An 18,406-nucleotide genomic window follows, 5' to 3' on the forward strand; every position below is an offset into this window, starting at 1 on the left:
AAACAAAAGAGGAAGAGATGTGAGGAAATGGGATAAGATACGAGAGAAGGAGACTTGGGAAGAGAGGAGTCTGAATTAATGATGGACAAAGTGGTGCTAAACGGAACCAGGCGAGGTGAAGTGGATGGAACCGAGCCATTGTAAATGGCCGTCGGCGGTGTGTGGGAGTGTGTATCAACGTGTGCAGAGCTCAGGATCCCCTCGCTGCATCTATATGTATTTTGGCAGAGCGAACACGGCTTTCTATTGGCTCGGCCTGCCCCCTCCTAGACCTCCTGTCAATCACCAGCTGCTGAGCGGAAGAGATGGAGGAGGCGAGATACAGAGGCAGAGAAGCCAGGAAGACATTTATTTACCTACTGCTCCTGACAGACACAACTAGTGGGAACTGAGCTGAATACAGTGACACAGTGGGCGTGTGCATTCTGCTGACAGTGCACATGGTATATGTATACATGCAAAAATACTGGAGGAAAGCAAAGAAATAAATGTAGAAATGCTGCTTGTTTACATCTTCAAAATGTACGCTTCTGAATATGTGTGACAGATGGTTGAGATTTACTCAGAATTCCTGTGCGTGCTTCCTGGCTCAGTTTGTGTACGTGATTGAGTAAATGCAGTATTTCTAGCATGCCTGTGTATAAGCAGGTGATTGTATCTATATCTTGTGCCTGTGTGTGCATTTGAGTGTGTGTGTATGAATAATTCCAGGCGAGCCGTGCAGTCTGCAGAGGCCTCCGCCCCTGACAGAGGATGAAAAATTCATGCTAACCTAGTTGGGAGGGCACCGACGAGGGACCAAAGGAGACGAGGAAAGAGAGAGAGAAGGGGGAAGGCTGTGAAAAACTGATGGAGGAGTCATTCTGAGGCAGACTTTATGGTCGCAGTCAAATTATCCTTCGTGTCCTACTAACTTTCATCTTGAAAGGGAATGTGTCTAGCATCAAGAAGAGGAGGTAAGATTTAAAAAAAAAACCAAAAACAGGAGACAAAGAAAGCACGGCATCAGACAATGTCTAAGTAACGTTAAAACTTTCTCACTGTATCCTCACCTTATTGTGAATTTAACAAATCACTGCAGCACTTAACCAACATTACATGCAACTCCCTGTAAACTGCTGGTTTGGGTTTTTAACAGCACAAACTGCAGCTAGTTTTCAGCTCAGAGAAGCAACTAAAACTGTTTTCCAGCTCTTTCAAGTTGTAACACCACTTAATTCATCATTCCACTGAACTAGGACAGCGGTTCTGACTTCTGTTCCTCAGCAAACGGACTCCTGCTGGGTTTCATTCAAGCCGTGCTGCCAGGAAATGTGAGGCGAATTAACTACATCTCAGAACCTGTATCCTCAGGACCAAAAAAACACTGCTTTAGAAGAATTCAATCATTATATACGTACAGTACATGACCGACTTTCTAGTAGAGCTCGACTCAAGCGGATGCTATGAAGTTTGAAGCTGTTATGTTAGGAATAATTTGACAAAGATGTCTTACTAGATGGAATTCTTGTTCAGTGCAGGGCTGTAAATCTATTTAGAGAATAAAACTTTCAGTAGTTGTATAAATCACTGAGGGCTGTGAGAACTTCTGTAATTTGAAACAACTCCGAAATACTCTTAAAAAGAGGAGGAAAACCCCGTCATGTCTCATGGTTATGGGCTTCGAGTCCAACCCCATGGCTTTGGTTTAGTCATTCAAGCCTTCAACATGACATAGGTTTATATAAATCCTCAACTTCTCTGTTCCACTTCCAGCTGCTTTCTGGTCCAAGATTCCCCACTGTGGATCAGATCTAAGTAGAAAACCATGCCTTTTTCCATGACCAGTGTGCTTCCCTGCCCATAAAATATCGTGTTTATTAAAGTGTTCTTATTTGTTGTCGTGTGTGATTTAAACACAGAAACACTCTCAAGTCTGCAACAATTTGGGCTCACTTTGGAGAAACGTTTAACCCCAGACATTAGACCATCGCTGCTTCTTACCTGCCGTTGAGCTGAATCCGATCAGCCAGTTTGGAGAGCTGGTCGGGAAGGCGGCGCTGCTTTATGACTCCCTCCGGGCTGACAGATACTTCGCACAGGGAGTAGGTTTCAGGCGCTGCGATGAGACCGAACTCATTGACAGTGTGGGCGACGACATCCTTGGCAGTAGTGTCCTTACTGATGATGATGTAGCAGCTCTGCTGGTCGGCCTTGAACACCCGAATAACCTGGTCTGGGATATCTGGGAGTGGAATTAAAAGGAAATAAGGGAACGATCAGTGACTAATTAGTACTGGATGAGACGATGGCAACACTATGAGGAAGCTAAATGCAATAAAGTCTATGGCAGAGTAATACAGTAGTTTTAAAGCAGTGTAATGAAGTTTAATTAAATTTTCGGTTGACAAGACTTAGAGCCTGCACTGTGAACAGATTTGCTGACATGACTTTCTTTCCTGCCAAAACTTCTCTGGCATAAAACCAAACGGACAAAGACACAACAGTTTCTGGTGTTAACTAAAACTGAACTTAAAATAACAATTCAATGTATTCAACATTTTGCATTTATCCTGGACATTTCTAAATCATCTTATTCAACCAAAACGCGCTCATTTTAAAGCAGATTTTTTTATGGATTTCTGCAATATTTCTCATCTAACTGCAACATACACACACATAAAAACACACAAACTGCAGTTATTCTTACACCATGCATCAAAAACAACTATTGTTATGACACTGGGGACACATACAGGCACACACAGGTCCCTCACATATCACGGTAAACATGAACACTACAGCCTTGTAGTTAAAACCTTAAAGTAAAAGATAACAGACAAACAAGAACATATACACCCAGAAAGGACAGGGGAAATCATGCATGCATGCAGGCATGATGCTGCTACACCTGGAATGACTGCAGAGCACAGCAATCAGCTCATCATTCAACTTGGAAAGCCACACATTTATCTGGCATCGTCTCTACTTTAACTCATGTCTTCTGTTGGTAGATTTGTTTGTAGAATCGCATAATATATAATTTTGAGCTAAAAGTTCAACAGATGACCTCGAGGAACACCTAATATTAAGCCAACAAAAAAGGCCACTAACCCAATGACATTTCAAAGGTGTAATGCCGTATTGTTTCTTAATTTAAGCCAAAATAAAAGCTTGAATGATAGCAGTGACTACAGATTCGTGGGGCTCCTGATGCCTGAGCATCTGCACGCGACCTGCATGGTGTGATGTGTGTTAAATAATGGAGCGAAACACTGCATTAAAGATCCCAGTGTTTGAGTAAGGAAGAGGGTACGGCCCATTAGCCACAGGCAGCCCAGGAGCTTTAAAAGAATGACTTACGAACGGCGCTCAGTGGCAAGTGGAGAGAGAGTTGGACCAGCAAATTAAGCTGTCATAGAGCAGTAATGTGTGTGCATGCGTTCACATGTTCTGTGTCGCTTCGTTTGATCACATGTGGCCACAGAGGCTGCAAATGGAGTCAGATCATGAAGAGAATGCGGCGTCTAGAAAAGATAAAATGTGCATCTGGCCGATGACTTTGTTCAAATCATGTTGATGCAAATGCACACAAGCAACCCCGCTGCTTCATGTTCATCAAAGAGAAACGGATGAAGACACAGAGTCATTACCTTCACCCTTTTACAACACGGATCTCTGATCTGTCTGCGACTGTGTGGGACTTCAAGTGTGAGCACCTTCATTATCATCATTACAGCAGCAGCACAATAAGCAGAAACAAATTGCCCAAGGCAAAACCAATAACAATATTGTTTGAGCCAATGCAGGAAATCAATCACCGCTGTTTGTTTAAGGAGCTGCATGTTGTGGAGGTGGTGGGATGTGGGCATAGAGGGGCACATTCTGCTGCTGCTTTCAGTGTCATCTTTGCAAGTGTAATTAACATATGGCATTTTGACAAGAAAGTATTGATGGATTTTCTTTTAGACCGCTTTAGAATATATTTTCTCTAACTTTACATGGCATTTAATATTATTTCTGTACTGTGAAAGCACATTTATAGGCTTCTATTGCTTTATTTAAAAGCAAGCATCAAGGTATTTTTCTGCTTCGAGATTTTTCTTCAGCCCATTTTGTATCTGCAGGTTCTTGGAATGAGAGCATATTGACGCTTTCACACTCGCTGCCTTTCTTTGATATGAATGACCTCTTTATGGACTGTGAGCTTCTAGATTTCAATCACAGGACACACACACTTTGCATGCCAGTCAAACGATCGCTGACTTTTATGCTGAAAATGGAGATATGCACATTGTATTTTTTTTCTATTAATCAAAGCCTGCATCAGAATATTAAGTGCAGCTTTCTCTCCTCCCTCCACGTTGCTGCAGCAGAAGAGAGCTTCTCTGTTTATGTGCAGCGGGGTGGTGAGAGCGGGCTGACTGGAAGCTAAATGCTTTGTGTCTCATTAGCTGTGATTTGTGATGAGAGTGTGGGAAGCCCTCGGATAAATAGCCGGCTATCACATCCGGGAGGGGCGCCTAATCACGTTTAATCCTCTGGACGAGCTGCGACCTGACCCGCTCACAGGAGGACAATCGCTGCCCACCCAGCCAAACAGCCAATCAATTATCATCTTTAATAAAGCATCGCTCATTTTCACCATCAGCAGAGGATTTACTGATGGACTGAGTCCAAACAGGATTTCTACACAAGAAAAAAAAAGCCTTCATGGTTGTTTTTTTTTGGGTTTTTTTGCTGACACAGCACTAAGAGAGGCTACACACTTCCCACAAGCCTCCTCCTCCTCCTCGCCCTCCTTTCTACTGTTTGCCAAAGCTTTTCCCAGTCACTCCATCATACAGTCAGAAGGCATAAATCACAAGTGAAAGCATCCAGAGCAGAGCAGAAGAGAGCTGGGTATGACGGCTGGGGGTCCAGCGGAGTACAGTGGCTGCAGTAGAAGACAGGGGACTCTAATGCATGAAATCTAATGAAAAAATATTTAATTCCTGAGCACGCTCTTAAGCTTGTACCTTACAGTGTAAGGCTGGCATTTTTTTAATGCTTTTATTATTACAACCAGATCCCCTGAAGGGACTTAAACTAACAATGAATTCATCCTACAAACAAGTGTGGTCTCTGTAGCCTGTGTGTAATGAGAGTCAGGTTTTGTCCAACAAACGAGTAAGAAAACACAGTGAAGTCGCATTCTGTGCCTCAGTACTTCATGTTCACTTTTGTCTTCGTGACTGGAGTGGAGTCGCTTTTTTTGACTGACAAGAAATCAGTCTTACAAACAAGATTATTGCACTCCTCAGATGAAGCATGAAAACCAACGAAAATGTCTTCAATCGCCACAAATTCAGACGACAAGTGGAAGATCTATAAACACACTTCAAGGCCCAGAACCTGAAAGATGCAGTTCATGGATGCAGAGATGCAAAGATTAGTGTGGAAAAAAAAAAAAAAGCTCATGAATTAAAGAACGACATCAAGATGCAGGGAAGTGCTGTGGGGAACTTTTACTGAAGCACAACCAAACAGTGGCAGTGAAAGTATTTATACTTACAGTACAGTCCCAGGGCTTGGCAAGCAGAGAAGAAAAAGAGAAAACACAGTGAATGAGTGAATGAGAGTGTGGGAGGAGCTCAAAGAGCCACAGCGGTTGGAAACATCATGACAGAAGAAAGAAGGAGGGAAGACCAGCGGAGTTTTCTACTGTCGCCTTCATCTGCTCATGGGAAACCGGAGAAGCAGAGTGTGACTCAACACAGCGACGCTAAAACATCTGTTTAAAATCACAGCGAGGGAGATGCGAGAAGAAAGAGAGACAGAGAGAGAAGGATTGGGGGAAATGGTAGAGGCTGAATAACGAAACAAGGACAGAGAAACAGAAGAAAGGGAGGATCTGAGGGCATAGTTTCCCACAGAGAAGACATAACATCACTGTGGAAACATGAGACCAGATATACGCAGCATGCAGCCACTGAAGAACACACTTGTCTCGGTTTAGTCTCCGATTTTTACTTGATTGATTACGCTTTTAGTCAATTAGTTAAACATTAGGGCAAAAAGACAGAAGGAAGCAGCAAAGTGTCACGTCAGCAAAACACAAAGCAGAGATATGTTTGCATTTTCCCTTTTTAGAAATGATTTAAATGACTATCCAATTGTCAAAATGACAAAAATGATCTATTAATCCAATAACTGTTCCAGAAGTTATTTTTATTGGTTAATTTAAAGCATTTATCAAAGCAGATTTAAAAAAAAATCTATCCAGGTTAAGCTTCAATTACTTCTAACGATATTTCTAATTAAGTGGCACTCAAGCCAATACATGGTGCTATATACCTTTATATTTAACTATATTTCCAAACATTTATTCAACCACGTCAGCTTTATTGAGACAAATAGCTAATATATGCAGCGACAACAGTGACACCACAACAAAATCCATGAGACAAATAGCACCAAATATGCCACAAAGTCAAACATGACGGTAAATTCATGAATAATGTTTGCAATACAGTCAGATTTTACATGATATGACACGTTAAAACAACCCAAGAGTCGTTTAAAAATATAAAATGGATCCAAAACAATAGCACAACGAGACAAAGACGTACAAAAAAACCTAAAGGTAGAGAGCAAACACGGTATACATGCTAATGCTGGCCAGTATGGGCGAAGGGAGAGACATGACGGTACATTTGCACTTCAGCTCTCTGTGTTAATGTATTTATAATAAGGACTTTTGGGGGGGTATTACAAGCGCTGCGGAGCATCTGGAGAAGCAGGTTTTGTTTAAGGAGGCCATTCTGTGCCCCACTATTAAACCTAATGGGAGGCCAGAGCACTAAAGGAAACTTGAGCTAATGGTGGATGATTAATGTGGCACAGTTGTGTGTTTGTACTGTAGGATAACACAACCACATGTGACGTAAAGGTCTACAAACTGGATTTGTGCACAGGAGCATGTATGTGTGTGTGTCTGAGCGTGTGTAGCTCACTGACAAATGGCTGCTGGAATAAATCGGGACCAGATTCTCTCTCTCTCTCACTCTCTTTCACCTTTCCCTTTCTTGCCCTCCCTTCTCTCAATCTTTCTTCCTACACACACATAAATAACCCACACAAGCCCACGGGGAATTTGTGTGTACTTCATGTTAGTTTAAATAATCATGGGCTCAGACACCCGTCGGACAGGAAAGGATTAAAAAACTCTGATAGTCCAGGAGGTTAATTCCTGTCAGACGGACAATTCTGCAAAAAGCTCTGTGGCACTTCAAAAACAAAAGACCTCAGGTTGTGTTTTCACTGATGTAGGAAACCTCCCTGAGTTTACTTTGAGCGAGTGAATGTGCTCCTTTGTCAGCACAAGCGTTTTGAGGAGTTTGCCTGAATTTCAAGGAGAAAGAAACCCACACCACAATCCTCATATGGATGCTTTACACAATGATGTTCAATGGTGAGAGTTTGTTTGCTCAGCGCCTCTCAGTACAGTCGCTGAGCACCGGAGTCCTTCACTCCACAAGTGGCTTTCACAGCTCAATGAGGCCGAGGTCTCGAGTCAAGTGTGACAAACAGCTTCAGGAGAGAAAACCCTGAACTGTGACAGAAAAACCTGAAATATCCAGCGATGACTGAGGCCACAGAGGTCATCAACAGCTACAAACAGATGCGATGAAAGCATTGCATCCCTGAGACATAAAGTCCTTAAAAAACACAACCATCTGGATCGGGTTTTGCAACAAGAGACTCATTTGAGGTTTTCGTTTTTCATCAACATATATGTCAAAAAAAAATCATCAAATATTTTTTAAAAAGAAAGTCTTAGCACACTGTCCCCTAAGACTCTTCTCCTCTGGAACAATGAAGCAAAATTCTGCTTCAGTGCAACCACAACTATGTTATATATTACTAGAAAACTGTAGAACTTTGAGACCACTTCATACTGGTTGTGAACAAACCAGAAGCAAAAGACAGAAAGATGCAAGTAACAATCCCTCGCTGGAAAGAAAAAAAAGGTAGCTGTATCCAATTCCACAGTTATCCTATGCAGGTGTTTAGAACGTGGTGTCTTCACTAATGTGTCACAGTGTTGTACTGAGAAAAAAGAGACGCTGCTCACAGCTGGAGGCTATTCAAACAAATTGTGGGGAAACAATTTAGCGAACATCCCAGACAACCAAAAGAGAAATAAATATCGGGAAAAACACTTTTCTACCAATTTCTGATATTTAATCAGCAGCAGCATTCTAAAGTTGTTGTTGTCTCGTGTCTAAAACTGGTGCTGGTTCTTTTGTAAGCCAACTACAAAAACACCATATAAAGACAATTCATTCAGAAAAATAATATCAAAATTGCTAGAAATTGGGTGAATTTGTGCAGTAACTGCAGCAGATGAAAGCTGAGTTTGGACACTTAGAATGGAATAATGTGACTGTTCCCATCTCTTTCAAATACATTTGATTGAAGTAGGGGTTTATTTAACATCTGACTGTCATGTTTCTTTTAAGATCTGACCTCTTTTTTAATGAGGACACTTTCTAATATCTGCAATTTACTTCAACAAACCACAACAATTAGCTGTAAAAATCTGGAGTGTGTTATTAAAAATCCTAATAAAGTATGCTCTCATCCTGAAAACCAAAGTCCACAAAAAAAGAGCGGTAGTGGAATATTATGTCGACACAGGGGTCCTTGATGTCGCTGCGTTAACATTTGATTCTTACCTGCAGGGTTGGAGAAGTCGAGGACGCTGGTCGCCGGCTGCAGCAGGTCCGGGCTGCTGGATGAGAGGTTTCCAGGAATCGGCATGATGGCGACGCTGTGACGACACTGCTTGGTGCCCACGATGCTGTCATCCTGAGACTGACCCATGCCACCATCACTACAGAGGAAACCAGGGGAGGAGCAGTGGGACGAGTGTGGACAAAAGCAGGGAGGTGAAGGTTGAATATGGGGAAAGGAAGGATTTTAATTTAACAAAAAAGGGGTGACAGAGAGAGAGAGAGAGAGAGAGAGATACAGAAAATCAGACTAACTCCATCAAAAACGAACCTCATGTTCCTAAATTAACTTTTCGGCTTTTATTTTTTGCAGCAGTAGACATTTATATAAAAAAAAACCTTTTTATCCCCTTTTGGTATATGAGTTTTACGCGCAGGTACTAGAATGAGAGCATTTCCCTTCATCTTGGGAACATATTAAAATCACAACTCATAACAGAGAGGGGAAAAAACTGAGATTTAATCAAAATGTCTACTCCTGCAGAATGACAACACAAAATATCAGCACCATTATATTTGTCTTTTAATATGCAGCCGTGACACTGCTGAAATTCACCCATGAGGAGATTTCATGAATGGCAGGAACTGATAAGGAGCATTCACAGATCGAGACACACATGGTCACCAAACACACACAAGACGATGGTTTACACAAGCTAACACGGACACAGACACTGCGAACAGAGAAGGACATTTGAAAGTAAGCGATAAGTCATGAGTATGTTATCCACATTCTTTACTTTGTGGTTACAGGTGTCTTTATTTGTACATTTGCAGGTTCCCGTCACTGCTCTTAGCTCGTAAATGCATCACTGTGTGTGAGTGTTTGGCCCTTTTGCTCTCTTCTTTGTGTGTCCGGCGCCTTCCTACCTGTCTCCTCAGGTCTGCTCGGGGATATGCAAACATCAACCTTTACATTAACGGTCTCATTACACTGCCTGGATCAGCAAAAATGTGATGGAAATGGCAGCCATATACGGAAACAAACCCACAGACAGGCAGGAGAGGTATTCTGATTTTCCATTGTCCGGCCTCAAATGATAAACGGGGCCATCTGAATGTTCAATAACATCTAAGAGAACTCTTGGAGAAGTATGTGAATTCAAAGTGTTTCAGATTAAAAATAAGCACTTCGATGCTTTAATGATTTAAAAATCTTAAATAGATATGACACAGATTCCTTGCGAGATTGAATTTGAGTCGGAAACTGTCTGAGACTCGGAGTTCATCTGTTCTGGCTGCATGCTAATTGTAACTTCCCTCTAGGTCTGTGTGTCTGTACAGTATGTACTGGAACACGGCGCAGTAATGCAGGGCTTCCGCTAACACAGCTACGTGCTGCTGTAGCAAAGCCTCTGTAATCTTTGAATCACCAGCCGATAGGTGCCGCAGCGACGGGATGGAACAAAGAGAGCAAAGATGGAAAAAGACGGAAGGACGGCAAAAACGGATACAGGTAGATGAGGAACGGGCAAGAAAAAGAGAGGAAATGGGTAGATTAAATATTTCCCAGCTTTGTGAAAAGGCGGGACAGAAAGGAAAGGGAGATTTAGGAAGAAGATAGTGGTGAAATTGAGACAGATAAGGAAAGCCTGGGGCTCAAAGGACTACACTAAGACATTGTTAGCTCTTGGGTGAACTCAGACTGTAATGATATTCACACTTTGAACAATGAAGGTCAGGGCAGAGACCTAATAATATCTCATGATAATAAACATGTAGAGCTATTTTGTAATCTGAACCAGAATTACAAGTATTGATATTCTTTCATCCAAACAAATTTGGTTTTAGACGCGTATTAAAAATGTATTAAAAAAGACAAAGCATGAGAGCAAACTTTTACATTTTTATGCATACAAATATTAATCGGATTTACACAGATGCCACTTGCACTGACTGTTAAACAAATCAAAAGCATCTGCGGCCAATAAAACATTTCTCTCTGCTGCAGTAAACTAACTCCTCCTTGATATTTTCTGCAACATCCCTGCGGAGTGCATTTGGCTGAACAACCTACTGTAAGTTCACAAAGAAGTGCCGAACATAAATTTAATTGCAGAGCCTGAATGAGAAAAATGAGGAGGAGGAGCACGTTGACTTTGCAGAAAAGTGGGATTTGTGTGTGAAAGGAATTAGCATGAAACCTACAAATGTAGTCCCCTAGTCGTGTTGCTGAAGGTCAGCAATGCAGTTGAATGTGTGTGTGAGTGTGTGAGTGTGAGAGAGGCTGCCTGCTGTGTGGTAGCAGGTCTGCAGATGGATACTGAATCAAATGGTTGGAGGATGGGGAGTTACGCAAGAGGTCTTACCCAAACAGGCCCCTGAAGCAGCAGAGACAAACGGGGAGAGAGACGACATTGAAAAGCGTGAAAAAAAAGGGGGGGGGGGGGGGGGGGGGGGAGACTGAAGCAGCAGAGCTCTGTTGAAGTGATTCAGCGACACCAGTGCAGCAGTGTGACAAAGCTTGTGCATGAAAAGCAAGTCCTCTTTTTCTTCACACACACACTTAAAACAATACAAACAAACAGGACAGGATATAGGACAGGCAAAGTTTAGGCGCAGTGACAGGTTTGCTGAAATAAAGAAGCAGAAAAATGTCAGGAGCAGTTTCATACTGTCAGCATACACTCATAGACAGATAGAAGTGTCACAAAGTGGCAGGAGTCAAGAATTATTCTCATTTTTTAACACCATTCAAGTGAATGAGGGTAGGATAAATAACAGGACTACACATCAGAAACACATCTCTATTGTTTCAACAATAACAGATAATTAAAACCTTTATAAAGGCAAGCAAAAAACACATGCTTGTACCTTCTTTTTCCACACAAAGATAAAACTTATTTGTATCTTAGTGAGAGGAAAAGACAATTATTTTCTTTACAAATTAACCTGCCAATTATTGTTTTGAAAAATTGTTAGACTGTTCAACAGTCATCTTTTCATTACCGTCTACCTGAAACAATCTGGTTTGTGAAATAAAATGGAAACAGATGCAGAATCTGGATCTCAGGAATCATACATTCAGATTACACTGCACTCCAGGTTACAAGTTATCAGATTATTAGAGAACCCAAACATGGACATGAAGGGAACCACTTACCAGAAATGAGTAAACTGGCGTTTTGCCTGGAAAAATCCAATTTCCACTCTACAGTTTTGAGTTTCTACTATTAATGCTGCGTTAAAGAGCCCATATTATGAACATTTACAGGTTTACAATTTTATTTTTTCGGTCAGCTAGAATATTTTTTACATGCTTTAATGCTCAAAAAACAACCGATTTCCTCATATGTAATTCTTTTTAATGTTCTGGTCTAAAATAGTCAATTTTAAGTTCCCCTTATGAAAAGCCTGGTGCGCTCTGATTGGTTAGCTGGCCTAAAGAAACTTGATTACCTGTTGTAACCCCATATGGGGGGTACTAGGGCTTTGTGAAGAGATGGAGCCCGAGTAAAAATAGCTGGTGAGGAAAAAATTGTGCATATGTGTTCCATTGTGACATAGATAAGTAACGGAAAAAAGCCTGGACTTCAAACAAGCTGTTTTAGGAAGGCTAGGAGCAGAGCTTTGTGTGGACTTAAGGCTTTGTTAGCTTGCACATACTTTACATGCATACAATATTTATATATAGCCCATTAAAGGAAAAGAAAAAACAAACAGAAAAAGCATAATATGGGCTCTTTAAGATGGAGTACTGTATTTGTATCCTGGTTTTCTCCCCACGTCTTCCTAACAACAAGTGATTTTGGAGCTTTGGAGAGCAGCTAGTCCACAAACGTTCTTTCTATCAGCTGTTCAAGCGAATCAGAAATAATTTTCTGAACAATACTTACTTCCGTGCAGCGACTTTATAGTAAAATGTAGATGCCGTGGATGGTGAAAGCTGGTATGCACAAACACTTAATAACACTAACTGTTGTGATACACCCCATGAGTTAGCACATGTAGCTGTATCACAAAGAAGTAGTGAGGATGAAAATGCTATCATGCTACATGGAGAATTATGGGGTTTATCTTCATCTCACTAAATCACCTAGACTTCTGAGACAAACAGAGTAGAGCCTAAAACCTCTGTCTATTGCTTTCCAATCTGTGGAATATAAATCAAATGGGCGGCATGATATAGGATGAAGGTAAATACACAGAGCTGGACATCTTAATTTGGCAGAAAAGCAACTTGTTTATTGCCAGTGTGCCCTTGTCATATAAAATCCTGGTGTGAAGTGGAGTACAATGTCAGCCAAGAACAGAGAGAAGCAGCAGCGGTGGCGTTTGGTTTCAAAGCCTGCTACCTGGACAAGAGCAACTGAAAAGCAGTTTAAGTTGCTAAGCAAGGTTATCTGCTTTAATTTATTTTAGAAAATGTTTAAAAAACGAGCAAAAGCAGTGAAATGTACTGGGAGAGATGGTGCACCATAGCAACGGTGGTCGCAGGGTGCATCTGTGTGAGAGCCAATGTGTCCTTAAAAAGACAGTAAGTCCAATGTGTTTGGACCTAAAAATTACACTGTCTTCGGAACAGCCTGTACTTTTTCATACATGTTCACACACACAGACACACATACAACTTCACAAAAGTGCCTCAGCTCAGAGTTTCATCCCCCGACAGACACTAATGATGAGTCCTGATTGACCCAAATCAGCCGTCTCATCTTCAGTCCCTTTAATCAGTCGCTGACTCCTTTGAACCAAAGATTCGTTTGAATTGATCCAACTAGCCAAAAAAATAATAAAATAAAAACACAAAACAATGAAAGTCCTTGTTTGGAAGCTGTGCACCGAGTCGGATCAATAGCCGTGTGATGGCGTGTTGCATTATGAGGCCGAGCGCGTTCAGTTTTCATGCAAACTGCGCTGCTTTGTGGACGTAATCACAGCCGAGCTGGAAACCGATAGAGTGGAGAGAGAGAAAAGCGATAGCGTCTGTGGATGCGTGTGCGTGAGTTTACGTCGAGCGAGTAGGCTCTGTAATTAACAGGGCGACAACAGTGTCCTCTCTCTCCAGCTCCGACACAGTGTGGAGTTAAACGAGGCCTTGAGAGGCATGAAATGATGAAATGAAATCAACTCTGTATCAGCACGCGACGGGTGGAATATTGAATGTGAGCCTCCTCTGCACAATTGCTCCAGATGCTGCCAGTACAATGGCTGGTTATGGATGACACTTAACAACGGTTACATGACGATGACGATGATGCCTTTTATGTTTTTGCGACTTGCCCGGAGCCTATCTAAATTACGGCAGCTGGAGATAAATGCACGAGTAAAAAGAGCGGTGCATCTCAGAGAACCACAAGTTTAAAAAAAGTAAGTGCAAAAGTGACTACCACAGTTTAACAGCAAGGTTTCTCTAACCAGAGCTTGAACCGGGATGGACTCTGAGCCACCACTTTGGAGTAAATGTGGGCAAGCATTATAAATGGCTGGGCTGAAATTGCTCGATTTCCCAGCCAGACGAGCTGAAAGAGGAGGGCAAAATGTGCTCCTCTATCACTTTCTGTGGTGCACAGAGTGGCTCGGTTCAGTCAAAAAGCTAGAAGGTTAGATTTCTGCTCACTCCTCCGATATTTTCCACAAGAAAAACTGATGGGATGGCAGCGGACTGATCCAATCAGAGAGGAAGCCAACTTGTTCTAGAGCTGCTCTCTAAGAGGAGGTCTGAGAGGTAAATCCACCTGAGCTCACTAATCTTATAAAGGCCTGCTGTAAATCTTTCTGACATTCAATTCATGCCATGTTGTGTTTAGGACTAATTACCAGATTTAATTAGCATCATTTTTGTCAATATTAAAAAGCCCTCAGCAGTCTGTGGTGCTTTTCAGCTGGAGCTGGTAGAAAGTTGTCCTTTATGTCATATCTAATTACTGAAAAAGTGCTGTATATTCAATTCAATGTGCACAATTTTAACAGCCTATTTAAAACGAAGTGCTGTTCTATTTAGTCCTCATTTCAGCACAGCCGGGTGCAGTACAGACAGCAGTGTTCAGGTAAGTCCTCTCACCTGAATGGTTTTGGTGGCAGTATACTGAAGCGCGTCTTCTCCAGCATCTTCCTGATCTTGTTGCGTCCTCCAGACACAGTGTTGGCCTTCATTTTCCGGGTGCTCTTGTGGTCCGTGGGGAACTCCATGTCTCCAGGAAGGTCGGGGATGGAGAAGCGGTTGCCTTTTTTCTCCTGGATCTTGGGGATGTGGGGGCCGCCGTTCTTCTTCTCGTGCACGATCCTGCTGAGGAGTTCTTTGAAGACTAGACGGACGGAGGCAGAAAGGAGAAAATGAATGGCTAGCCTCTGTCTGAAATGTAGTTTTTGTTGCATTTTGCGACTTATTGTGTAGACTCTTGGCTTCACTCACCAAATATGTTGGTTTTGACAGTGAGGGAAAGGTGGGTGTTGTTCCTCAAGATGTCAAGAGCTTTGGAGAAGGAGATATTTTCGAAGTTCTGACCATTGATTTCCATGATCTGAAACACAACAGATGAAATGACAAAATTAAGACTGGATCAAACAACTCAGGACTTTTCAGGAGTAAATAAAACTGAATTCCACTCAAAACCACCAGGATTTAGATAATCCTTGACTTAAGTCTGAAACACATGAGTTGTGTTCTGGTCTGTCTGTCATGATATTAGTCTTGATTGTCTGTTACCAAATAAAAAGCATGAACAACGTAGTTCCAGTCCTGTCTTAATGACACAAAAAGGGATGTGTGCAGCTCAGCATGACTGCTGGGCAGCTTGTCAGTTCATGTCACTGTTAGAGGAGATAAATCTGTTTGCAGGAGATAAAATATTTATTTAAAAATGGCGCCTCCGATATAAAGCGGTACAGAATTCTGAGATCATAAATGGGAAAGGAGTTGATTAGCATCAAATATCTTAGACGTAAATGTAAAACAAGGTTGCTTAGGGGATACACAGACTGCCACACAAACTAGAGTTTTTTAAAAAAAATCTTTTTAACTATGCGTTTATCAAGAACGTTAAGAACAAACAGTCCTACATCAAGACATCTAATGTCTAACTGCTTCTTCTCTTCAACACAATTAGCATAGAGACAAAAATATCTGAACTGTGACAACAGGAAGCACACATACTGTAGACTAAAGACAATAAACGCAAACAAGATGAACACAGTAACAAAGCAGTAATTCCAAAGTGATAACCAGGCAGGTTAACCAGCCAATACATCCAACAGGAGTTCAGTTTGACCACGTATACAACAGAACAATCCCTGTTGTTCGATACATGAATTTTTTTCCCATTATTTCTTACAGAAGCTTCATCAGACTTTAAGTGCTAATGAACAGTGTTTATAATTTTAGTTTAAGCTTTAACTCCCAGCTGATGTTTGTGATCATCTTTTTGTCGTGCTAAGAGGTGCATCTTTAACCCAGAATGAAGTCATGCGAGCTCAGGTTATCTTTAAAGACCTCACTTTACTGTGTCTAGTCCCTTTTTCCATTCCCTACATACTGACCAAACTCTACTGCTGAAAAGCAAACTGTGATGCTTTCGACACAATGTCTCGCTATAACCAGAAAATTAAGTAGAACTGGGTTTCATAGACGTGATGCTTTGTGGTTTTTGTTCACTATACTATCACTATACTGCTACTATCTTCAGTCATCTAATTAGCTTGTTTTATTCTTTTGCTAATTGTGGGACATAATATTTACAAGCGTGGAAATTAATATATTCCCAGATATAACTAAACGTCATTGTCATTTATGCATTTGTGGGCTACACTGCATTGACTAAACATCTTGTGTAGAATTGCACATCTATGCGAAATGTTCTTGTGTCCTCCACTACAACTGTCACATGATGTTAAAGTGCTGACCTTGAACTGAATGGATCAGATCATGAGACATTACAACCAAAAACCTCACAGCTTAAACGTGGTAAAAGTCGTGTGCTGCTGTCAGGAAGGTGACTCATGAGAATACATGTTTAAATGTTTAACTTCTGTTTTTACCACATTACACACTGTTGATGAGAGGCAGCTCTTATCACAAATATTTTGCAAGACATTTCCTATTCATCTGAGAAGTGGTTGGATAGAGAGCCCTGATGGTTCTCGTTAAATCTAGAGGTCTGCGTCAAAGGATAGCAATGTAGCAATATTTAGGTATTTGTACTGTTTAGATGCTTTTCTATGGGACTGTAAATTTAAAAAAAACATGAAAGATTTCTCATTGTTTACACAGATTAGCTGTCTAATGGCAACATCATTCCTTATAAAAACACACACAGCCATGTCTCATGTGGTCCCACTCTGTTTTACTACATGATGTCTTCTCACCTGATCTCCCCGTTTGAGTCCGGCCTCTGCAGCTTTGCTTCCTTCTTCCACCGACTCAACAAAGATGCCGAATCCTCTCTCACTGCCTCCCTGCACGCTGAAGTAGAGCGGCGACTCCCTGGACGCCTTCTGCAGAGTGATCTGCCTCCACTTAGCCTTGGCCGCACAGGCTATGTTCAGCAGCCTCAAATGGCCTTTCATTTTCTGAAAGGAAACGGTAGAAAATTCTGAACTTGAGGAGCCTGTATTCCTTTCGTTTGTGTCTGTTAAGGTCTGCTATGTAGTTTGGGATGAAAAATGTACTTGCTAATCATATTTTTTTTATGTAGAACTTAAATAATAGCAGAGTAATTGCTTGATCTCAGCTACAATTCTGACCAAAAAAGACTAGGTTTCTCTTTTGGGTGTTTTGCAGTGATAAATGCAGGTGTGAAGCTTTGCTAGAGTTCCAATAACTAAGTTATTACAGCGTCAGTGCAGTAAAATATATATCTGCAATATGCTAAATGAATTCATTCCTGTAGCCTTGAGATGAATACAGAAAATAAAATGCTAAATAAAGTGCACAAGACAATAAGATAACAGAAAAAAATACATCAATTTTCTGTTAAAAGAACCATGCAGTTGCATTGATTCAACAGGTAAAACAGAGAATTGAAGTGTGTGAATAACACGCTGACTGAACTTAACTGCCCTTAAGTTAAAACTAAGTTCAGATTGTTATCTGATCTTACTGTGGCCTCTAGATGTTTCTCAAAATCCTCCAGGAAGCGTGTCATAGCGGGGTCACCCTCAAAGTCATTGAAGTGGTTGTTGACCCACAGCAGCACTATTCTGGTTACCTGTGAAACACAAAAACAGCTTTATTCAGCATACAGAGCTCCTCTAACTATTTAATTCCACTCTTCATTTCTTCACGGACCTTGAAGTGTTGGAGTATGAGCTGCTTTGATAAATAATTTGTCGAGAGCTCTTGCAGAGTATTTATAACGTCATATTTAATGACATTGCAGGTGTTTGGGTGCTGGTAATTTGTTCAAGGACTCTCTAGAAGGCTAAATGATCTGCAACATGAGTGCTTTGAAGTACCGGTAATATAGAGTCAAAACAGTCAAAGATAATTTGCTCAATATTGTCACTGTTGCCAAGTAAAACGCACCTTCAAGGGTCAATAATTCATCTTTCTGTCTTTCTTTTATGGGGATAAAAATTCCACATTCGCTAGTCACACATGATAATCAGCAGGGAGGCTATTTAATGACCTTGTGCATGCCTGCAGAGGAAACCTTTATAAACACCAGTTGACTGCCTAATTTTGCACCACAACAATTAGAAGAAAAAAGACA

General features: G+C 41.2%; 1 protein-coding gene across 7 annotated transcripts in view; it reads right to left on the bottom strand.

Annotated features, from left to right (window-relative positions):
• rapgef6 (Rap guanine nucleotide exchange factor (GEF) 6) overlaps positions 1-18,406 on the bottom strand; it is a 166,884-nt gene that overhangs the window by 21,723 nt on the left and 126,755 nt on the right. For 6 of the 7 annotated variants that reach the window (XM_051937182.1, XM_051937181.1, XM_022210679.2 and 3 more), the window contains 7 exons: positions 17,795-17,902; positions 17,061-17,264; positions 15,112-15,220; positions 14,761-15,004; positions 8,700-8,857; positions 5,534-5,548; positions 1,984-2,224 (listed from right to left, as the gene is read on the bottom strand). In XM_051937182.1, coding sequence (XP_051793142.1) covers positions 1,984-2,224; positions 5,534-5,548; positions 8,700-8,857; positions 14,761-15,004; positions 15,112-15,220; positions 17,061-17,264; positions 17,795-17,902 — 1,079 coding nt within the window. The remainder of the gene's footprint in view (positions 1-1,983; positions 2,225-5,533; positions 5,549-8,699; positions 8,858-14,760; positions 15,005-15,111; positions 15,221-17,060; positions 17,265-17,794; positions 17,903-18,406) is intronic. The other variant, XM_022210682.2, reaches the window with a different exon arrangement.

Source organism: Acanthochromis polyacanthus, chromosome 17 (genome assembly GCF_021347895.1).
Source record: "Acanthochromis polyacanthus isolate Apoly-LR-REF ecotype Palm Island chromosome 17, KAUST_Apoly_ChrSc, whole genome shotgun sequence".
NCBI classification, from domain to species: domain Eukaryota; kingdom Metazoa; phylum Chordata; class Actinopteri; family Pomacentridae; genus Acanthochromis; species Acanthochromis polyacanthus.